At 34.8% G+C, this 25,887-nt stretch overlaps 1 protein-coding gene across 1 annotated transcript; it reads right to left on the reverse strand.

Annotated features, from left to right (window-relative positions):
• Positions 1–17,155: 17,155 nt before the first annotated feature.
• LOC126827030 (ribonuclease D) lies at positions 17,156–24,906 on the reverse strand. Its single transcript, XM_050556186.2, has 6 exons — positions 24,864–24,906; positions 22,284–22,539; positions 21,431–21,511; positions 21,201–21,317; positions 19,310–19,431; positions 17,156–18,978 (listed from the first exon to the last, which is right to left on the reverse strand). The coding sequence occupies exons 2-6, from the start codon at positions 22,521–22,523 to the stop codon at positions 18,141–18,143; spliced, it is 1,398 nt and encodes a 465-aa protein (XP_050412143.2). The 5' UTR covers positions 22,524–22,539; positions 24,864–24,906; the 3' UTR covers positions 17,156–18,140.
• Positions 24,907–25,887: the final 981 nt, after the last annotated feature.

Below are 25,887 nucleotides of genomic sequence, written 5' to 3' on the forward strand. Positions count from 1 at the left end.
TTCACATTCATCGATTTATTCCAAATGATCGTTAGACTAAGTAAGGCACAGACTGACCATTATAAGGGTAAAATGATACCCGGGGTCAAACAGCAAAGTTACCACAGCATCACAACCAAGTCAGTAACGGGTAAATCCTCCTCTGTTTGCCAAACAAGCATTGATCCGACGTGGCATACTCCTAATGAGACGTCTAAGGTCATATTGGTCCAGATTGTCCCATTCCTGTTGCAACGCAGCAGCAAGTTCTTGGACATTGGCAGGACGTTGTTGACGTTGACGTAACCTCTGTCCAAGCATGTCCCAGACATGCTCGATGGGGGAGAGGTCGGGACTCAGTGCTGGCCAAGGTAATGTGGTGATGTTCTGTTGTTGGAGGTAACCTGTAACGATCCTGGCCCTGTGACATCTTGCGTTGTCATCCTGGAAGATGAAACGGCGGCCATGACGTCGTGCGAATGGCACAACATGGACTGCCAAGATGTTGTCCCGGTAGTACTGACCTGTAACACGCCCTGCAACAACATGTAAAGCCGTTCTTCCAGCAACAGCGATGCCTCCCCACACCATAACAGAACCACCCCCAAATCGATCATGTCTGATGACGTTAACGTCTTGGAAGCGCTCGTTTCGACGACGCCACACCCTCCTACGTCTGTCCAAAAAATCAACAGTGAACCTTGACTCATCTGAAAACATCACATTGCTCCAGCGTCGATTATCCCAGTGTTGACGACCCCTACACCAACGACGTCTTGCCTGAATGTGATGATCTCTCAAACAAGGGATCACGCGAGGACGTCGGGCGCGAAGGTGACCCCTATGCAGTCGATTCCGAATCGTCTGGCCACTCACTCTCACACCGGTGTCTGTTTGAAGACGAGCGCTGATGACACGATTTCTCAAGGCCAAGGTACGGATAAATCGATCCTGGGCTTGAGTTGTCGCCCTTGGTCGACCTGAGCGTGGTCTGTCCTGTGCAGATTGTTTATCACGGTATCTGGACCATAGCCTGCTTATGACAGACTGAGAAACATTCATCGTCCGCGCCACAACCGCCTGTGTTGTGCCGATCTGTAGCATGCCAAGGGCACGTAACCTTTCATTTTGGGTAAGCCGACGCATATCAAAATTTGTTTTCTGGTCACTAAAACAATTAAACTGATGTTTCCACCCTGGAATTCAATGCCACAATGACTGTAACATTCAAAGTCAGAGTCGTGCAAATCTTGGGTTGGACCCCCATGATGATCCCAAGCATCACCTGCATTCCATGCGGTAGCTATTGGTGCGTTTGGGCGTCACATGTAACTGGAAATGTTTCTTCTGTTAGGTTCTATAGTGACTTTTTTCGTAGTCATTTGCATATTTTAGTATTATGCCCCCAAAATCAAATATCCCCTACTTTTTTTGAATAGTATACTTACATTACAGAATCACATTATGATTAAAGCAGAAACGGCTCGACTTGAACCAGCAGGTAAGAATCTGTTTTGAAATTATATCTTGGGAGGTTGGATTGGCGTTGGAGACCCGATTGGCGGCCATTTTGATTCTTGTTTCATGATTTTTTTATATTATAACGATTTTGCCAAGAGTAGACATAAACGCGGGCACAGACTAGAAAAAAATCTTTTTACACTTTTGTGTTAGTTGAATTGTAATCTAATTTATGTTTAAAAAAACAACCTTAAATCTAATAAGCAGACGGAAGATATGGACGAACAACAAGAAGAAGTTATGGAGGTCCCAACAACTGAACCTATGGAAGTAGAAGAATCGTTTACAGCCGAAACCCGATACGATGTGCCAGTTCCGGTCATGGAGTCCTCCATCTCAGACGATGCCGACGTTAGTGTCTTCTGCGACGAAGAACCCGTAGTGGTGTATACGCAGGTAGAAGCTGGTTCCTCCCGTGGCAAGTCCAAGTTGTTTGACAACCAAGGGTTTAGTTATACAATTAAGGTAGGGTGATTTATTTTACCTAGTTAACTACCTTGTATAGAAATGTATTTCAGCTACAAAATGTAAAGATAATTAACTCTAGTTAACCTAGTTAACTCTATAATAATAAATGAATTTAATATATTTTAGACAGAGAAGAAAACTACGATTTGGAGGTGTTCCAAAAGAAGCGGACCAACACGATGTCCGGCAACAGTAATCCCAGATGGTGATACATACCAACCAGGCTTAAAGAACCATCTTCACCCAGCAGAACCCGGTATACACACATCAATTAAATTAAAATTTTATATATGTGTGTAAATAAATAAAATATAAATAAACCAATAATATATTTGTAGTTTAATATGTTTTATCTTATCATTACAGGCAAAGCATGAAGCCAAAGAAAATGTTTTTACCAAGTCATGTTCCTCAATAGCGGAGAGAGTTTTATCCAGTGTCGGTTCTGCAGAAGAACCCATTCATAGCAGACCACCCATGGCAGCACTTGTAAGGTCGCTACAAAGAACCCGACAGACTCTGCGACCAAAAGATCCCACTGACGTGTCGTCAAGCGTAAGTACTCATGCAATTAAATACCCATGTATATAAGAATTTATTAACATGTAATTAAATGTACAATTTTATTTATTTATTAACATGTAATTAAATGTACTTTTTTATTTATTTTTTGTTTTAGCTTGACGAAGATTTCATCGATCATAGTGCACCGGGATTTTATCAAAAAAGAGTAAAAGTTGGGGAAAGGCGCCATCACATTTTTTGTACTGATAGACAGATGCAACTACTCGCACGCGCAAAAACTTGGTATATGGATGCAACTTTTCGGGTGGTGAACAAGCCATGGTCTCAGCTGTTTTCCATCCACGCCTTCATTAAGACTGGAGAGACCACCCGACAGTTACCATTGGTGTTTTGTGTAATGTCGGGTAAAAGCCAAGACGACTATTATAAGGTAAATAGCACTTACTGATTGAATTACTATTAATAGTAAAAAAGGACTATTATTTGGGACCTTGAAATTGTCACAAATGGGTCGCACTAACAGCGACATTTGTTTCAGGCATATTTGTTTCATCGGTGACACGTCTGGTGTCATGTGAATGCAACGACAACAGCCTGGTTGATTGATTTGTTGATTGGAGTTCAGATGTCTACATTAAAATCGACCACTTTCAGGTTGCCGTATTCACGGCCAGGCAAGACCGACTTGAAATTTCTAGAAATTTTTCTGGGGGAGACAGGCCCCAACAAATTCCCCGACGGTGCGTTTCACGACTTTGGCGCAAGACGGTGACCTTGAAAACCATTTAATAGACATAGTAAAAGTCATATCTTACGAGATTATCGCTGGTCTTGTCAGAAAATGCTATTTAATATATGACCAGTTTGTGTTTGAAAAATTTAAAAAGAAATTATTTATTCTCCCACCATTAAAGCACACTAATTACGAAATATCGCTCTCAGAAACTTCATGGTTTCTTTTGCAATTTGTTTGGGGTAAGACGTTATATAAATAATATCAATCTGTCTACCACACAAATTTAATAGATACAAATGCATGTTATTCCACAGGTAGACAGACAGGGACTCAGTGAAGGGAACGCGGTTAGTTTAGAGTTTGTCTGACCCCTTTGAATATTTGCGTCTCATCTCCAATGAAAACATTCATGTTGCTCTCATGCTGTTCTCAACCAGAATCAAACATATATCGTACCCGAGATTTGTTAGCATGTTCCACACAACCCAACATTTATCGGCACCGGGATTAAGGGTGTATATCTTTGTTTCTAACGCTTATTGGGAATACGCCACGGAAACTACAATAAAAGCTTATTTACAAAAACATTCTAAAGAGTGAAAACTGACATATTTCAAGCTTTACTGTATTTAAAGAAATAATTTAAATCAGCCGGCTGAAACCCCGTCTCCGCTATTTGTTCAGTCATTCTTTGGGTATAGTGCCAGTTTCCACCGACAATGATATTGCAAACAAGTGTCCAATCTATAAAAGCATACATTCCTACAAAATGTTTATTTAGTCAAGTGAAACAATAAATTCATAACTATGCGAGGATGTGGTGAGTAAATTCGTGGTAACAAGTCTGAAAAGGCTAATGTGACATAGAACAAGGTCACATTGATGTTGACAAATACGTAAGACGATATGAACATCAACTAAAAAGATATGTAATGTGATTCAGCTGCAAGGTGATATATGCATATATGCAGCATAGATAATTAAAACTTCTATTCAAGTTAAACCAACTGTATCTATTTATTTAAGTCTTACGTCGAGCTGAATACATTTTATGATTTATTGTCATCTATTGGTGGTTAACAGTGTGTAACTAAAAACTAAAATTGGATCTTATTATTGCCAATGATATAATGTACATGTAATAGCAAGTGTATATATATTTTTTGTTCAGTCTGTACACAGTAACATATCTGAGAACCATATTATTATCATTTCTGCCCAAGGCTCCCTGCGCCTTATAGTTAGCAGTGATACAAGGCAATTACCAATTTTCCATCACTATTGATCATTATGACGTTGTTGTTTTTAATAAAGTCAAACCTCTTAGACACTTATGAGACAACAATAATTCTGATGTAGCTTAAATCAGAAAAATGTGGTTGACGAGGGTTTTGCTTTTTTCACTGTAACGGAAATGGTAGAGCAAGTTTGTCCAGAGTGCTGATCGACCATAGAATTTGTATCTGACCGGGATCAATTTCCACGACTAAATCACAAAAACATACAGGAAGAGAAATCTACCACGATAATTGGTTTTATTGCTTATCTTTTGTAGTCACCGCTGCAGTTTACGTGATCTACTAACATTTTTGTCAATTTCAATTTTGTAATAAGACGAGAGAAAGTGCGACAGACACTTAGTCTGTGTCGTTTTACTAGTAACAGTGTGTGGATTAGGAGGTATAAAAAACTAACACAATATATATTTTCAAAGATATCTTTATATTATTCTATACATTACAGTCACAGAAATATAATGATAATAATGTACATTTGTAGAGCGCCTAATCCATCCAAAAGTACGCTAAAAGCGCAATGAGACAATAGTTATATACACAGTGAACAGATAGTTCAATTTTCATCGCATTCTCGAAATACGTGAGTCTTCAGCTGTGATTTAAAAGTAGTCAAAATATCACAGTTTGTGAGGTTTTCAGTGGTAAATCAACAAATATACAAAGAAAGAAGTCGTTAAAATGTTGAAACACAAATAATCATCGAATTAAAATTAAATTTAAAATAATATATATTTCGAAAACATCACAAAGAATACAGAATGGCAAAGTGTTTTTGTTATTTGTTGGTTTCGTCAAGTTTGATACCTATTAGTATTAGATAGGGTTTTTTTCAAGGGGTTTCGTAACGGACTTTGTTATCTTTCAATGACTTGTTGGCGAAGAATCTGCATTTTAAGCTTGTGTTCGTTTACGATCGAGTCTATTTTTGCATTTAACAGGTTCAACCGCAGGTTCTGCTCTGTCGTTACACTCACTGGTTCGGAAATGACCGAGATGATAGAACGTCATTGGTTTAAGAAATAGGGTTCAAAATCTAGTGTTATGATTGGCATATTGTCTATATTCCATTGTTTGACTTTATCTTCTTTGAAATTTCACTCGGTTAGGAATAAATAGGGTCTACCCATACTATCAATTCACTTTCTTAGCAGCGTCAATGGATTCAGCTTTACACTTGTACAACACAAGCTAGTATTCCATTGTATTCCCAACAGTATCCACCACTCAAAGACAATTTAATCATGGTCATATATTGGCAAATTCGTTGATATTTAGCATGCTCGTGGAATGGGTCGTCGAATTTCTCTCAATCCTTCAATATTAATTTACAACTGAAACACTGCACGCGATCATTATCCCCATAATACCCAAATCTTGCTTCACTTAACTTGGGATCCATGTACGCCCAGTAATGAATCGTAATGTAGTGTGAGTACATGTAATAACTAATAAAAACATTTATTTCCTTTTGAAATATAAAATGACACACAGATAAACATGTCGTGCTTTGTACGTAAATATAGTGAAACTATGAACAAATGCAATCTTGCCGATTTTGACCGTATATTATATACAGCTACCGTTTGTACTAAACTTTGGACAACATTTGTTGAAAACTCGCTTTTTGGTCATTTCGTTCTATTGAGTTATGTTGCTGTAAGTATTTTATTTATATATAAAAAATTGAATTGTGATAGTTTTCTCAGTACACAGACATAATTTGTACGTGATGGCTGAAAAAAGAAAACGCGCACCGTCAATGACAGTTTTAGAGAAAAAATTCCTGCTGGACGAAGTAAAAGAATTCCTTCATATACTTGGTACTAACAGAAGGGACACACATTCAGTGGCTCTTAAAGAACAGGCTTGGGAGGAAATTGAAAAACGTTTCTGTGCACAGCCAAATTTCACTGTTAGAACGCGGGCTCACTTAAAAAATTACTGGCATTATCTTAAAAGAAACGAAATGAAGTTAACGAAAACGCCAATTAAAAGAAGGAAACCAAGGTTGACTGAGCGAGTAGAAAATGGTGCATCTTTTGGTAAGTAATTAACGACCATTTAAAATATGATAAGATGACAGTCAACAACCATAGAATGTTTGTTGGGCGGATCGGTGTATATTTGTTTGTACATAAAAGATTTTAAGTTGCCTGTTTAAAAACAATCATCATATAGACTTAAACTGATTTTTTGTATCGTATAGACTCGAACATGCTTATTTATATTATCTTTGGGGTCTGTGACCATTCTCAATCGGTAGCGATAGAAACGTTTTATCTTCATAATACATTGCAACAACAAGATTATTCGTATTGTGTACACGCTGGTTTGTCCATTTCTTATTAATTTATTTGTATGTATCCTTCTTTTCAGAAACTATCCAGAACAATGACAGTAACGAAGATGGCTACCCTAAAAATACAGAGTGTAACGCAGATTTGAATGTAATCAAACATTACCCGCCCTCGGTCTTTTCCGAACCAGTGAGTGTAACGACAGAGCAGAACCTGCGGTTGAACCTGTTAAATGCAAAAATAGACTCGATCGTAAACGAACACAAGCTTAAAATGCAGATTCTTCGCCAACAAGTCATTGAAAGATAACAAAGTCCGTTACGAAACCCCTTGAAAAAAACCCTATCTAATACTAATAGGTATCAAACTTGACGAAACCAACAAATAACAAAAACACTTTGCCATTCTGTATTCTTTGTGATATTTTCGAAATATATATTATTTTAAATTTAATTTTAATTCGATGATTATTTGTGTTTCAACATTTTAACGACTTCTTTCTTTGTATATTTGTTGATTTACCACTGAAAACCTCACAAACTGTGATATTTTGACTACTTTTAAATCACAGCTGAAGACTCACGTATTTCGAGAATGCGATGAAAATTGAACTATCTGTTCACTGTGTATATAACTATTGTCTCATTGCGCTTTTAGCGTACTTTTGGATGGATTAGGCGCTCTACAAATGTACATTATTATCATTATATTTCTGTGACTGTAATGTATAGAATAATATAAAGATATCTTTGAAAATATATATTGTGTTAGTTTTTTATACCTCCTAATCCACACACTGTTACTAGTAAAACGACACAGACTAAGTGTCTGTCGCACTTTCTCTCGTCTTATTACAAAATTGAAATTGACAAAAATGTTAGTAGATCACGTAAACTGCAGCGGTGACTACAAAAGATTAGCAATAAAACCAATTATCGTGGTAGATTTCTCTTCCTGTATGTTTTTGTGATTTAGTCGTGGAAATTGATCCCGGTCAGATACAAATTCTATGGTCGATCAGCACTCTGGACAAACTTGCTCTACCATTTCCGTTACAGTGAAAAAAGCAAAACCCTCGTCAACCACATTTTTCTGATTTAAGCTACATCAGAATTATTGTTGTCTCATAAGTGTCTAAGAGGTTTGACTTTATTAAAAACAACAACGTCATAATGATCAATAGTGTTAAAATATAGATATGCATTTCAAAGTCATCTCATTTAAAACAAAAAGACAGCTGTTGATAGACTCTTCATGTAAATGGATAAAATGATCTCGATTTAATGGTATTTTCATAGATTACTGTGCCAAATACTCTAATTCAGATATTTCATGGAAATGTGGTGTATATCATTAGTATTATTATTGTTCGATGTTTATAGAGCTTCATTACACATGACTGTTTCTAAGAGCATTCGCAACAAAACCGTTCAAAAACATTTTTGAAATAAATATGCTTTTAGGTGAATGTTAAAGCCCGGGATGGAAGAGAAAGATAATTCCATATCTTAGCGGCACTGACATTAAAAACATATTCACCAGAAAGCGTATTATATTTCGAAATCCTCAATAAGCTGCCATCACCTGAAGTACACAGGTTGGAACTGCGGGGAGCATAGAAAGCAAAGTTCTATTAAATACTCGGGTACGGTGTCAGAAGAAATCGAATTAACACATTTACAAGGCTTTTAAATTGATTCCTCGCTCGAACTGGAAGCCAGTGGGGTTTCTGTAATGGTGGTTTCCATTTATTGTTTAACTAAAAATCATTCATCGTGAATACTTTTTAATTATCTAGACTACAAAATTACAAGCACATAATGCGTAGGCCTATTTCTATGACGTTCTAACACAAACCCATCACAATATATACCCTCAATAACATCTGCACCACTGTCCTTCAATATGGACGGTAATCCGTCATTAGCAGAACATCTACACATTGACATATCATTGGCACTGAACGGTAATGGTACTAATAATTCGCACTGAACGGTAATGGCACCATGAGTCAGTTAAGAGTTAACGAATAATAATTCGCTTGAACCAATGTAAATCTATAGTATCTGGTGATGTAAATGATCGGATACCCGACCACCTTTTAAAGATATCAATACATTAAAATTCAGACTATTTTGTATGAAAGAATAGATTAATTAACAATTTAATCGTTAATTCAACGCAACTTATATTAGTTAATATTCCGCATGCTAACGTTGTTGTGATATTGAATATGTTAAAATTTAATACAGCCAAAGGGATTGACATGTACAAATAATGTGTGAATAAGTGCACTGCGATGTGGGTGGTTGTTTGTGAGGCTGTATATTTTGGTTGATTGGTGTGTGTGTGAAAGGGGTGTGTGTCATCATTAGTCGATTTGGTGATACGAAATATGTTACGTTTAAGCAAATCTATAATCTACCTGTTATCATCAATTAAGTATGTAAGTCCTGAAAGGCATCTAACTTTTTGAATTATACTAATTGCCAACTTGAACTAATTTGTATATTTTATTTATTGATTGATTTATTCATATTTACAAGAAAAATGTATGATTGGTTACATATTTCAAGAGATAACATATAATTCGTATAATGCGTGTAGGATACATGTTTATGATTGGTTAGATTTTTCAAAGCAAAGACAAATGTGTAAATTTTGTGACGGGTAATTTTAAACGATATAATTCGCGCCATGTGTTGTAGTGGGGTCATTTGGTAAAGATTCGTGCTCCCTTATAACATGATTATACCACCGGTAGACACTCTAGATGAGTGTTACATGTTGTGTTCAGCATACATTGTTCCGTCCCGTAAATGTATATGTATGTATTTGAGGAAATATATTCGACCTGTAAAACGACGATAGAAAAGAAAGCAAAGTTATTACATTTTGCTCAATTAGAATTACGACCTCTATATTTCACTGTAAAAATGCTGTGCCAACATCTGTGCGTTGGTATGACAGTGTGTGGGTGTGTGTGCATGGGAGCTGTCGAGTATGAATATACAGTTCATATTGACATATTCAAATAGGTCACATATATTTTAAGTATATCATTCAAATGATCACCCACGACACGATAAAAACATCAATTAAAACATCTTGTTAAGTACATAATGCAATGTCAGCCTTGTTTTCAAAGAGCTAACCACTTTTGTTTTTCTTAAATATATATATATTTCAAATACTAGAATAGAAACATCCTTATTCAAGTAAGTTGGGGTTGTACTAACCTCGAGTAACATAAAACTTGGCGCAGTGGTTAGAGAGTAGGATTTGTAACCGAACGGTTGCAGGTTCGAGACCCGAATTGTGCGCCGAGTTCTTGTGTCCTTGAATAAGACACTTTATCCCTGTATTTCCAGTCCACCCAGCTGTAAATGGGTACCGGTAGGATGGTGTATGTATTATACAAAAAACTGTTGCGCTCCTTGAAGCAGCATATGTTGGGGCTCTTTCTAAGAGTTCAGGGGTAAAGGGAGGTAATCAGGCAAAAAATTTAAAGTAATCAGGACAAAAGTTAAAGCACATCTTATAGTATGGTGTCATATATTTCCAAGCGCTGGGAAATGTGTACATTTTATGACGGGTATATAATTTGTGCCACGTATAGGTAAGTACGTTTTTTAACATTGAATTACATTCTCTATATTTGACAGTTAAGATGATTTGTGGGTGATTGTGTGTCGGTGTTCCAGTCAATTAGAGCGTGTGTGGTGGGAGGGTTGTGTGTAAGTGTGGCAGTTCATGAGTGTAGTGGGTGTGTCTGTGTATGTGTGCATGTTGAGCACTGTGTGTGTGTTGGGAGGGTTGTGTGTGGGTGTGGCAGCCTATGAGTGTGGTTGGCGAATCTGTGTATGTGTGCATGTTGGGAACCGAGTGTGTGTTGGGAGTCATCATTTATTAAGATGGATTTACTTAAGCAAAATCAAATTTTCTTTGTCCAAAATCTTTTGTCAAAAAAAAGCAAATACTTTGAAAATATTTTAAACATCTGGCACAGCTAAGGCACTGGCAATAAAAACGCCTGTCAAACTTTGCCACGCAACAGACGCATTCTTCAATTCTCAAGAATATCAGATGACACTGGTTATATAACGCATGCCAAACTTTCCCACGCCAAAGACATATTCTTTGGTTCTCAAGAATATCAAATGACACCAAGGTGCTTGACTTTTATTTTGATGATTAAAACATATGTCACAACTAAAAGACTGGTGTTAATTAAACATAGTCACCAAATTGCCTTTACAGAAGACATTTTCTTTAGTTCTCAAAGATATTAAATTACATGGTGCTAAAACATGTCATAACTCCATACAAGATAACAGTGACCACCGCTATAATATATAAATCGAATCTAAAATACTGTGTAACGAAAATAAAACCCATTTATATAAAGAACATATTTCGGTCATGGAAACTTGGTCATACTATTTTCATAATTCAAATATTGGAACAGATTCATCATACCACCACATTTTATTAAAACCTTTCATTAAATATAAAACTATCAGCAGATGAAATATTGTTCAAATTTCAAACATTTGACTACAGAAGCAAACTTTCCATCAAATTAAAAAAAAATATCTACAAATAATCGGTAAATGATTTCAACAAATTAAAATAAATCATATGTACATCACTTATTGAAAAAAACAACAACTAATGAATGAAAAATCTATAAGGATAGAAGGGTTTCCTTTGATACACAAGTTTGAAAAATGGTAAGAAGGTCTTATAGAATCGTGGTTATATACCACAGAAACAAAGTCATTTACATATACGGTTCAGACGGCATAAAGTTCATCTAACAGAACCAATGAGAGAGTGTATGTCACAAATTATTTGCATGTTCGGTGAATTTCCATTTCATGCAAGACCTAAGAAACCAATGACAATTGTGTATTTCGCAAGTCATTTGCATTTTAGATGAATTCAGGTCATTGGAAAAATTTACAAAAGTTCATAGACATATTTTAAATAGTTCCAGATTAAGTTTTAGTATATCGGTCCAAAGGTCACCCACCACGTGAAAGACTGAAAGATTGGCATTGAACAAAGGAATGGTGCTTTGTCATCAGCTTTTAAATAAGCCACTCCTTTTTTTAAACAGATCACATGATCACATCTGTATGTAACACACATATATGTGGATGGAATGTTTTACTGCAAGATATTATGTTTTATCTAGTTTAAAATCAAAAGCCATAGGTTAGAACATCTGTTAAGTACATTATCTAGTGTTAGCCGTCAGTTTGTTTTAAAAGAGGTCACCTCTTATATTTTTTGTTAAATATATTTCAAAGGCTAAAATAAAAAAATAAAAATCTTACTGAAGTATGTCGGTTTTAACTAACCTTAATCAATATAAAACAATATAATTAATTCGCATATTAATTATTACATTAATTACTACAATTATCTGGTCATTTTTTAAAAAACATTTTCTTACGCGTCAACAGCATAGAGATTGTAATTTTTTAACAACTCAGCAAAAAAAAAAAAAAAATAAAAATAACTGGCCTAGAAGGAATATAGAGGTTATTGGCATATTTAAAAAGGTATATTGCATTTTGTAGAATATCGGTCAAAAGTTCACCTACTACCCCGAAAAACATCTGTTAAATACATAATGTAATATTAATATTATTAACCTGGTTTTTAAAGAACTAACCACTTTTATTTTTCTTAAATATATTTCAAATGCTAAAATAAAAACATTTAAGTAAGTTAGGGTTAGACTAACCTGAATTAATATAAAACAATTAATATACTAATTAACATATTAATTAATACGATAATGACTACAATTATCATTTTAAAACATTTCTCATACCTTAACGATGTACAGCTTGTATTTATTTAAACAAGTACACGAGTTTAATTAACCGCAATTAATATAAACAATTAATATACTAATTAACATATTACTTAATACTACTTTTACTTTTAAAACATTTTCTCATCTGTTAACGACATACAGCTTGTAATCTTTTAACAAGTACGTGAGTTTAATTAACCTCGATTAATATAAAACAATTAATATACTAATTCACACATTAATTAATACGTTAATTACTACAATTATCTGGTCATTTTTGTTTTTTTTAAGGCCATTTTCTTACGCGTTAATAGCATACAGCTTGTAGTTTTTTTTAACAACTCGGCAAAAAAAACCAACAAAAAAACTGGCATAGAAGGAATATAGGTTATTGGTTTATTTAAAAAGGTTCATGGCATTTTTTAGAATATCGGTCAAGAGTTCACCTACTACCCCGAAAAACATCTGTTAAATACATAATGTAATATTAATATTATTAACCTGGTTTTTAAAGAACTAACCACTTTTATTTTTCTTAAATATATTTCAAATGCTAAAATAAAAACATTTAAGTACGTTAGGGTTAGACTAACCTAAATTAATATAAAACAATTAATATACTAATTAACATATTAATTAATGCGATAATGACTACAATTATCATTTTAAAACATTTCTCATACCTTAACGATGTACAATTTGTATTTTTTAAAACAAGTACACGAGTTTGATTAACCTCAATTAATATAAACAATTAATATACTAATTAATATATTACTTAATACTACAAATGACAACAATTATTTGATTGGTGACATCTGAGAATATTCAAGTTCCAAAATATTAATCTAGTCCCTATTAGTCAGTATGGACGTTAAAACTCGTTTCATTTCTCTTATTTAAAACCAAATTTTGGTCGTGAAATTCAAAAGATCAAATTGAGAACTACCGCCAGACCAGTAAATAATTTCACCAAATTTAAATAAATAAAAATAAATTTAAAAAAAAAAAAAATAATGAAAAAAAAAGAATTAATAAAAAAAAAAAGAATTAATGAACAAAAAAGAATAAATGAAAAAAAAAGAATTAATGAAAAAAAAATTAATGAAAAGAAATTAATTAATAAAACAAAATAATGAAAAAAATAATTGAATTATGAATAATAATCATTTCCAATATCCTTTCGATACAAGTCGATACTCATGATGTTAACCTCTTGTTTTCAACTTCATAAAACAATTCTACATTTGAACGTGTAATCACCCCCCTTTTATACCTAGATTTTCGAAACTTAAAACCAAAATTTAACTACACCCTGTCACAAATATGTAGATTAAAACTATTGGCTTAGAACAAAATCGACAAAATCACCTGTCAAGCTTAATGGCGGAGGTCATTGTCCCTTAATGCAGGTATAGCTACACTTGGCGTGAACTCAATGTAACCTCTGCACACCTGCCTATAAAGCGAAATATCTTCCCCCCTACCCTCCAATAAACAATTCGTGGACCCCATACCCTCGTTACAAAAGTCAAACACGATCAAAGAATACAACACCTGCATACCTTTTTTATTATTCATAACCTCATTGTTCAGTCAACAATAACCATATTCAAACTATAAATAGAACACCTGTGGAATGCTCTGACGTCAGACCTTAGGATTGTGTGACGTCAGACCTTTGGAATGTCTGGAATTCCAAAATTGCTCCGAACTGCCCTCTCTACTACTGCGTCGCTACAGCCTACTCTTATATATCGAATTCCAATTGCCAAGGAATCTTTTACGCGCACGCCAATGTGTACACGGGACCTCGGTTTTTCGTCCCATCCGAACGACTAGACAGCTGTCCTTGTCAGGTCCTCCGTCCTGTATCACTGACAAGGGGAAAACACGCAAACTGTAAGTAACATATATATTTGTATTTTTAATCAGGAAGTACTTCTAGTTATTCTTCTTGGGGCAATGCCTAGGACTCTGCTGTTTCAAGTACTTGGCATGCTTGATTTTTGCCAATCACATCCATTGATTTCCTTCAAGTTGCGATAGGCCCTACATAGCAGTAAAATAATGATGGACAGTATTTTACTTTCAAATAGATTTCAATAGATTTTAAAGGGTAATATCCAATTTGTTGTCAATGGAAATAAAATAAGAATGGGTCCAAAAATAATTAGACATTGCCAAGTAAATAGGTGCTGCCAAATCTGGATTTGCAGACAATACATGTATGAAAGGGTGAATAGTTGACCTATTATGAGACTTCAGTCCCAAATCTCAAGACTTTTTTCTGACTTCTAACTCATTTGATTTGAGCATAATAATCTGCCTGGGTCTGTAACTGGACAAGACACAATAAGCGTTACGCAAAGTTGAAACCAAATAGAGACTCGGTCTCGATGTGGCAAAATAAATTGTTTATTTAAACGTTGTGAACCATAGAAAGTATTCTTATTGCCTACTTTTTATTTTTTAGGCTGGAACACCATTGAAAGAGTATTTGCTGTATGATAACAACAAGAAAACCCAAGCATCAATTTATTTTATACTTCTGGGAAAGAATGCATTTGACCCAATTTTTAAATATTTATTTTTTGTTATTAATGTTAAATTTTCTTCCAAAACACAATTAGATTTTAATTCTCTTCAGAAATGTATGTATAATGTAGCAAGTAAAGTGACATATAAATCACTTAGAATTTGGTCAGAAATCATAAAGTATTTAATAGGCATTACTAGAAACCAAATGTAGATCAAATACACCCAGAATTACAAAAAACCTTGACCTACATAAAGGTGACTTTCCCTTGCTTATGAAATGAAATACGGTTTAGTATCCTACTTTTCTGTGTTCTTAGAGTGATTCTGCCCTACACCCTACTCTTATATCAAATATTTCAACTGTCAAGGGTTCTTTAACGGGAACCCGGGGGGGGGGGGCAATGATTAACACGCACACATTTGATCAGGAAGTCTGTCATTGAGTCAAATAATTCAATTGTCAAGGGTTCTTCTAAGTGAACGCAGTGGGGATGGTTTCGATTCCGGGAATGGGGGAGGGGGTGGTGGATGGCCGAATGGTAAGCATGTGCGTGCGGTATCATACGGCCTGTCATTGAGTCAACTGGCGTGGTTTCGAATCCCCGGTTGTACGTGACAAGGAGTAGGGTCGCCTGTCCAATCTTGTGGGTTTTCTCCGGGACCTGCGGTTTCCTCCCACTGCTAAAGACCCCTATGCGCAACGAATTATTGAAATAAAATTAAACCATATGTTAATCCCGAAATGACCTAGTTTGTGTCAAGTGGACGTTAAACCCCATTTCTCTCTCTCTCTCTTTCGATTCCGGGCTTGTACCCAATTATCCCTTGCCATATCCAACACTACTGACAAGTGGGAACTATGCCCGAAAATCCAGTTGAAATTTCTCGGCCAACACCTTATACTCACTGAACCACTGTGGCTTATGACTTGTGATTGTATATAAATTTTTTGTATATATGATATTTTTTTATTTCAATCTTGTAATCTTGATGCTTTGCTTCTTTTATTTCAAAATATTCATTTTGTTTGGGGTTTTTTTAATGAGGAAAAGGTTTTACATCATTTTATTACTCCTGCAAAATAGTGCATTTTTCTTTTGTTAGTTTTCTGTGTATATTAGTTATTTCTATATGTCTCACAAATCACTTGTAGTGTGATTTTGTAGCACTTTTCAGTTTTTGAAATCGTTTCAATTTAGTGCATAATTAATCTTAGTGCTTGGTTTGGATGTTATTAAATTTAGATATTATTTGAATTATATATTTTGGAGTATGGGGTAGGGATACTGTGTACATATCTTTATATTCTCAGTTCTTGTTTTGGGGTAAAGAACAATTTATATAGCTATTTTATATTTTGTGATAGGTAAAGTGTGTGGGGTTAAGAACAATTTAAATAGCTATGTTATATTTTGTGATGGAAATGAAATGAAATGAAATGAAATAGGGTTTAACGTCCTACTGTTCTGCTCCTAACCTGGGCTAATGAAGACGGGCATACGCCATACAGTGTGCTATGAGGGAAATTTTGCCCGGACAGCGGCACTACGGCCTACTCTTATATCGAATTCCAACTGCCAAGGGATCTTTTACGTGCACGCCAATGTGTACACGGGACCTCGGTTTTTCGTCCCATCCGAACGACTAGACAGCTTTCCTTGTCAGCCCCTCCGTCCTGCATCACCGACAAGGGAGAACCACGCCGGAAAATCTGGATGAACTTTCTCGGCCAATGCAGGGATCGAACACCCGACCTCCAGGCTAGCGAGCTAGCGTCTTACCCACTTAGCCACGTGATCCCCTATTTTGTGATGGGTAAAGTGGGGTGTGTGTGTGTGTGTTGGTGTGTGTGTGTGTGTGGGGGGGGGGGGTCATTATATATAACACAATATAATTAGTATTAGAATTCTGTTTTTCTGTTAACATTTCAAATATCTATTTAGTTTTGATGTATTAATTTACTTTTTCCTATGATTTTATGAATAAATAATAATCTTACAAAAACAAAAAAAAATTTTGTTTCCTTCTTTTATCAAACTTTACAGGTCTAACAGAGCAAAGAGATGGGTCCTGCATAAAAAGGTTGCTATACTGTATATAAATTGGGGAAAAACACAACACAAGTTTTTGTGGATGGTTATACACAAGTTTGTATGAAACCACACAAGTTTCAGAAATTTCAACACAAGTTTCAGAAATTTTAACACAAGTTTCAGAAATTTCAACACAAGTTTCAAAAATTTCAACACAAGTTTCAAAAATTTCAACACAAGTATTGTGTAGATTTTCACACAAGTTTCAACACAAGTTTGTGTTGTTTGATAAATTTTAACACAAGTTTTGTGTTGTTTCAACATTTAACACAAGTTTTGTGTTGTTTCAACACAAGTTTGTGTTGTTAAATAGAGACACCTTACTTGTGTTGAAAACAACACAAGTTTGTGTTGTTTCAACACAAGTTTTTTTACAGTGTAGCATCTAAAGCTTTTCCATAATAATTCATAGTCCATGTGATAATCTCATTCGTCTATTTACTTTGGACCAACCCCTTCAGCAATATTCAGCGTTCTCGAAACAAACAGATGATACAAACAAACCAGCACCAGTTATAAGTATTGTATAAAATCCATAAATAAGATGAATGCAAGGCGGGGGATTATCAGCTGTCGTTGATATTTTAGTTTGTGTACAGATTAGCAAGGATTACTTGGCGGAAAATGTGAATCAGGCTGATCAATTAGCAGATTTATATAAACCAATACATAGTTGATATTTTTGTTGGCATGACGTTGATTACATATATTTAAATAATCACTAACTTGTGAATTGATATTAGACCTTAAAATATGAAATATTCATCACAATAAAAAAAAACATCACCCGTAAGAAATGTAACACGTATAGTAGTGGAATTAGTAGAAGTAGTAGCCCTAATCCTAATAATCTTATTCGTCGTCCTCATAGTCACGTCTACGGCTGCTACGAGGTGGGCGTGGCGGCCTTGGGGGAAAGGGGTTTTTTCCTGCTCTATCAATAGCTTGCTTTAATCGCGTAGCGGCTTGTCGAACGTTCGCCGGGATGTTAGAGTCTTTGGTTTGATAACCTAAAAAGGTATAGAAACCTTCAGTAACGGTTACCTTAGAGGGGTTGTTTGCGAGTCTTTGCTCAAACTCTTTGAAATCTTCTTCATTTAATTTATAATGAAAATGGACCAACAGCGAATGGTACTTTGATTTGTCCTTGGCGCTCTTGATACGAATATCCTTTATAACGGCCCTTTCTTGGTCTCTTAGAAAATATAGGGGTGTTTCTCTGTTGTATTTGTTAACGATGTCATTAGATATGATTTGACGAAATCTATTATAGAGATCCGTTGCTAATTCCTTAATGTTTGGTCTCGAGTATGTTTTGGCTCTACAAAGTGTATAGTAGTAATGAGCGACAAGATTGAAATCGTCGCCATCTTGATCCATTTCCTTTTCCAGTTCTCTGAGAACTTTGAGAAAGGCTTCGTAGTACATATTTTGTATGACATGGGTCATACATAGGTCAATCTCTTCTTGGGACCAGTTTCTATCAATGGCAGCTTTTTCATCTTCGTCGGTTAAAATCTCATACGAAGCAGGCGTCGTATATTTTATACCCATTTCACGCAAGACTGCTTTTCCGGCATTTCCCATTCTCTCCCTACGCCTCTTTTTCAGTTCTAGGTCCAGTTTATAATTAATCGTTTCTTCAATCCTTTCTCTGAATAAGTCCATTGCGTCCACCAACTTTAATTTTCTAAAACAAAATATGAAAGCACGTTTAGGCTAGAATCCCATTTTCAACGTAACGTATTTTAGTCGCAAAAGAATAATTTCTTTGCTTTAATAATATTGGTCATATGTTACGCCGACATCCCACAAAAAGAGACCTGACTTACTGAAACCGATATTACTTAACAAGTATAGTCGCCGTATTTTATTCATGGGTATTGCAGGAACTAAAAAAAACAATTCGGCACCTTGTTTTTTGAATATGCATCAAGCATATTTTTGGTTAAGGCACTTTTAAACAATATCGTCCATATCATAGATACGAAATAATAAATAATGCTAAATAATTATGTTACCTTAATTGTTTTTCATAGATTCCTGGTATCAAAATTGTAACGTCCTTACATGCGTAGTCAGTCATTTCCTGTGTAAGTGGCCTACGTTCCCAATAATCTGGCACAGTTTTATTCCATTTTTTCTGAAATAACGAAAATAAAATCGTTAACAAATAACAGTCAATAAAGCGAAAATGTTGACAGTATCAATGGTAACATAAAAAAAAGACCAATAACAAAATAGGCTACATAGAATAGTAACACAGTAGTGATAAAGCAACAATGATAAAAAGGTAACAATGTTATTCGTTGTAAACCCGAACAAATACTACATTAGCAGATAAGGAAAAAAGGGGTTTTACTGATGGCCAAACCAATAGAGCACAACATATAGGAAAAGTCTTATACAGATATCTTATAGACCTAATTAACTCAGGAGAATTATCGTCATGTTTGACTGAATATGGTGTTAATATAACTAGGGTAAGTAAATAATAAGATACCATGCATGGACAGACATGACCATGCTTTATGCATGTTTTAAAAATATGAATCATGTTTTATAAATTCCCGAAACACACACACAACTAACATATTATGATTGTATGTGATAATTCTCAGTAGTTTTGTTATCGAAAATACTATAAAACTACGAAATTAAAGAGATTTAGTTCATCGATATAGAAAAATTGATTTTGAAAATGGGTGTCTCTTTTCCTAAAAAAAATGTTAAGAGCAGTGGAACTGGAAAAATCAAGTACATCATCACTAAACGAGTTATTACAACCTCTACAAGGTAAAAGTTAATTTTGATACAATGTATTTAAAATCTTTATACATGTATTCCATAAATTGTTATATTTACACAGACTTCCGACTGCCATCCTAATATATTGTAGTTTAATTTTCTAAATAAGACATTGTTCCTGACCATGTTTAATGGTTTATTACTTTATGTACATTATATGAATTGTAAAAATTTTAGTACAAACAGTATTATTTTGGGAGATGTTTTATAATATATGTTTTAGACATAACTATAGAAACAGTTGATGCATGGATTGAACAAGAGAAAGCAGAATCCAACTTTATCATAGGGCAACATTTAACAAATTAAATATAGTAATTATCAAATTGTTAACATTAATTCTAACTCTCATCACTTTCACTTTATCATATATATATAACAGCATAATATACTGTTTAAATATAATGGTCGTACACAACTCTTTGGATTATTTTATTTGCAAAATAAAGTCTGATTTCTGAAATAGATATTATAGGTAAAATTAATTATATTTATGATGTGTTCGTTAAAAAAGTATTAACATTAGTGTTACTTTGCTCTTATTTTTTTTAACAAATTTTCACAAGTTGATTTCCTTTATTTTGTTAATGTAGAATGGTAATGAACTGCTCTTTTCATTTTCTTTGTTTTATTTGTTTCGTTTGAATTTGATTTATCAGTTTAGTTTTTGATTGTTTAATTTTTGTTAATGAAGTTGATTCTTTTAAACTTCGTTTTTATTTTTGAACTCTACTTGGTGTAGGTGTTCATCAGGTAATACCTCGACTGAGTTCAATATAGAGATTAGCCGGTTGATTTGTTGGATATAAACATTTGAATAATAGCGCCTAACAGGCAGCTGTGTTTAATTATGTTCTCCTGATTTTGATTGTTTTTGTGTGTTTGAAGTATATGTTTGTGATATGCGCTTTGAAACACTTCACGTGTAATGAAGCACTATATAAATCGAACAATGATAATAATAATAAAACAATTATAATCGCAACGAAAATCACGTAAGATAACACGTTGCAATATAAATGATAATGTAATGATGACAAAATCATATACAAATAACCATAATTATAAACAAACATAAAAATACCAATGAAAACATTCACTTACCTGCATATCAGTCTTTGCTTCCATTTTGTTCATGCCGTAGATTTCACAGATCTCTGCTAATTTTAACATTGGTGGAATTAAACGACCTTGTTGTTCAAGAATAACCATGTGAGCCACCTGTAATTAATAAGAATATAGAATAAATCATTCCTCAAAGGTAGATAAGAACACAACAGATATATAGTACTATTTCTTTTTCTATATCTATGCATATAATATAATGTCCGTACCTGAGTATCAAACACGTTTCTCAAAGAAACACCAAACTGATGTTTTAATGCTTCGCTGTCCCCAGAACATGCATGGAAAACCTGAAATAGATTGGATAAAATGTTTTGATACATTGGTGAGATTTCCATCTACTTATCAATTATTTCCCCGACCTCCATTTTCCGATACAATGGTATTGTCAGAGTACAGGAAATAATTAAGCTACACATGGCGCACTCTTGTAAGGTTTTAGCCGAGTTTTGAATTCGGAATATTCGTATATCCCCGAGAAGGAGACCTGGTTACCTATCAGTAACACTCATTACCTATCAATAAAGGAGGTTTTGTGCTAGAAAATAAATTGTGTTATCTTACCAAAATTCGTTTTAGAGAGAGAGAAATGGGGTTTAATTTTTAACGCCCAATTTAAATCAACATTGATGTTGTGATCTTACCGGGAAAAGATGGGCTTCCGGTATCCAATATTTAAGACAAAATAAACATTTTACCATTGGTACACGAATCGTGTACCATAGTGCATTTCAGCGTCATTTGTAACAAGGGACTCGAAGAACGAGGCTAGGCATATTCCACAAGTCATGTCAAACGGCGACGTCATATTCTTGTCTGGAGAGCATGCGCAATAAATACTCTCGGTGTAGACTGGAATAACAAGACGCTAGAGATTCCTATTCTCTCGAAATTTATGGCGTATGTCGCCGAATATAACTGATTAGAAATTACAGTCAAACAGAAACGATTGAATGTAAATCAGTTTATATACATTCATATTACATTATTATATGTGTCGAGACCCATTTGTCTCAATTTCTAGATCCCAAATATTAGCGACTTAGCTCCTTTAACCCTTACCTTGCGAACATGATTACTCTCTAAAAGTTGTTTTAGTCCACCATCTTGGAACATACGTTTTTCTTTATGGATATCAAATAAAAAAACATGGCCGTCAGTTGTAGCTATTTGTAGAAGTGTTAATGGGCCATCTTTACCTAAATTGATACCTTCTGCGTCACAAGATATTATTTCTTCTTTCATCAAAGTCTCTACAACTCTCCGACATTTTCTTATATCCTCTATTATTTCATAATCCATTGTGTCTTATTGTTTGCTGATAAAAACAAAATAGACCATCGTAAGATTGTATAAGATAACACTATAATAATAACATTAAGACGTCACGGTGCATCAGTAAGGCGAAGGTTCACTTAGCAGGACGACCCGGATTTTAGGCTGGTTGTCTCTTGTCAGTGGTGCAAAATAGAGGGATTGGCAATCAACAGAGTCTAGTCATTCGGATGGTATGAAAAACCAAGGCCTTGTATACACGTTGGTTTGCATGTAAAAGAAGCCTTGGCTGTTGGAATTCGAAACAGTGGGCCGTACGTACATGAAATCAATTAGGGCTGGGTAGATATCAATAATGATTCGACACACAGCCAGCATTGGAGTAAAACGGTGTAACCAACGCCCACACCTCCATTACATTAAAAAAAATAACTCAAGTGCTGTGTGAGAGAGAGAGAGAGAGAGAGAGAGAGAGAGAGATGGGGTTTAACGTCCATTCGACATAAACTAGGTTATTTCGGGACTCACATATGGTTCAATTTTATTTCGATAATTCGCTTGCGCATAGGGGTCTTTAGTAGTAGGAGGAAACCGGAGGATCGGTAGAAAACCCACGAGGTTGGACGGGCGACCCTACTCACGTACAACCGGGGAATCGAAACTACGCCAGTTGACTCAATGACAGACCTTATGATACAGCGCGCACGTGCTAACCATTCAGCCCCCCCCCCCTCCTTCCCTCAGGTGCGGAAGAGTAGACATAAATATACGTTTATACGATTTTATCACCCAATAATACATTTTACAGTAGATACATGTATCGCTTGTGTGATGCATTTCATAATCTACTGCGATATCTCCTTAGGAGATATCTACGAAAGCCCAGAAGGCTCATTCCAAATTCCAAATGCGAAATTCCAAATTCCAAATTCCAAATGCGAAATTCCAAATTCCAAATTCCAAATGCGAAATTCCAAATTCCAAATTCCAAATTCATGTCTTACCGATAAAATAGCAAATTGGCAGCCCCCCTCAATTAAAAAAATTAGAATTTATATAAATTGTAATTTTACACAACTAATTACTTCTAGTTTACCTATCTGGGCCGGATAAATACCCGTTCCAAATTACTAGATTCCAAATTCCAAATTCCAGATTCCAGATTCCAAATTCCAGATTCCAAATTCCAGATTCCAAATTCCAGATTCCAAATTCCAAATTCCAGATTCCAAATTCCAGATTCCAAATTCCAAATTCCAAATCTGATCTGACCAATCGGATCAGGTTTTTGCTTTTGACTAATCAGTTAGAGAGAGAATGAGAAACGGGGTTTAACGTCCACTCGACACAAACTAGGTCATTTCGGGACTAACATATGGTTTTAATTTTATTTCAATAATTCGCTTGCGCGTAGGGGACTTTAGCAGTGGGAGGAAACCGGAGGACCAGGAGAAAACCCACGAGGTTGGACAGGCCACCCTACTCCTTGTCACGTACAACCGGGGATTCGAAACAACGACAGTTGACTCAATGACAGGCCGTATGATACAGCACGCACGTGCTAACGATTCGGCCATCCGCCCCCCCCCCCCCCTAATCAGTTAGAGTATAATAACAATATTCCAGTTCGGGTTTGCTTCGGCAGATGTGAACAGTTTGGGGCAAAGTTCCTCTGCAGTGAGCTACTTTGCTACTCGGTATCCTAGGACTGGCATTTTTTTTATTTATTTTTTTGCTACAGCAGCAAATTTGGAATTTGGAATTTGGAATCTGGAATTTGGAATTTGGAATTTGGAATGAGCCTTCTGGGCTTTCGTAGGATATCGCTTTACATGCATTTGATTGTTTAGTTGAAAAGGATCTACTTTTTTTTATTTTCAATTTCTTATTAAAAGTAACTTTTTTTATTAAAAATGAACTATTGTTATTCAATTGACCTTGGTGGAAACACTGGGTCAATATAAAGGACTTTGCAATGGTTAATGATTGCTGTCAAAAATTGATGTATCACTACGCCGTAATGTTCAGTAAAAGTGAACTCTACAACAACGAATTATATTTATCTATTTGTGCATGTAAGAAGGGGATAAATAAAATCTCCTACTCGTCTTTTTTGATATCAAAAAATATCAACACTCGTTGATAAAGTAAAAAAAAACTCGGCAGAGCCTCGTTTTTTGTTACTTTATCAACTTGTGTTGATTTTTTTTTAGATTTTCTATATAACAAGCCATTTTGAAAATTGTGTAAGACGCCATTGAACTGTAAGTTATTTAAATGTTGTTAGTTCAAATTAAAAAACCCCCATTAAATTGTGGTTAGTTTTTCTTAAAGGCATGCTGCCTTAAAGACATAATGATTACTTACCTCGACTCTACAACTTCAAGTCACAACAACGACGAATATATCGATTTGAATATGTAATACCTTGAATTACCTACTTTAACGCGTGTATACGCCGTGTGTGTCCTAGATATTATTTTATTGATTGATTATATGCATAATAAATCCCAGAAATTCCTTGTCAGTCGTTTGTGTCCTATATAGATATCATTCTTTTTAAAGTATTGATCATTTGGGCGGTCAATTCTAATTTTATTCAAATGTCAATCGCTTGTTGATAAAATTAAAATGATATGAATATTTTCATTTTGGAATATTACCTCAATACAGCTCAAAATAATATGTTTAAGCTATTGTTTCTCACTCGTTCGATTAGGTATCTATTCTTTTTAGTAATAAAATATATGACCTTAAATATGACATTTTGTAAGTAAAATGTTGGGCTTTTTTTCAGATCCAATAAAAATAAGAATATATATAAAGAAAGAAAGAAAAGAATAAGAGAGAAAAAGAAGGAACGAAAAATATAAGATAAATAAATACATAAATTCTCAGCTGTGATAAAATATGTATCATCATATTAGGGATACAAAAATATACGTAGTAAAAACTCAAATCCAATGCGCAAGGAACAGTGTCAAATCGGGTACTTTGTCAAAACCGAGACTTTTGGGTGTTCTCGTGCTATTAGTGTCTTACCTGGTTGTTCACTTCAAGTCCAATACAGTAATATTAGAGAATGAGTAAAAAGAATTGTCAGGATTCTAGCCAAATTAGAAACCCATTGCGGAATGCCTGTGCAATTCCAAATAACAGAGTGCGTAGCGGTACTTAATTAGACTGCGTCGTATTTTTTGGATGTCATTACAGTATCATTGTGCAATTCAAAATATTGCCATAAATAGCCTAGCTGGCCAATTGCCAATACTTTAAGGCGGTGTAGTAAACTGTACCCCATCTTCTTCAGCAAAATATGTATTTAATTAATCAGTATTTAAATTACTTCCCAATGTAGTATTTGTGTGTTCTGACCCTAAGTTCACAAAGC

The sequence above is a fragment of the Patella vulgata genome, chromosome 7 (genome assembly GCF_932274485.2).
Source record: "Patella vulgata chromosome 7, xgPatVulg1.2, whole genome shotgun sequence".
Classification (NCBI taxonomy): Eukaryota; Metazoa; Mollusca; class Gastropoda; family Patellidae; genus Patella; species Patella vulgata.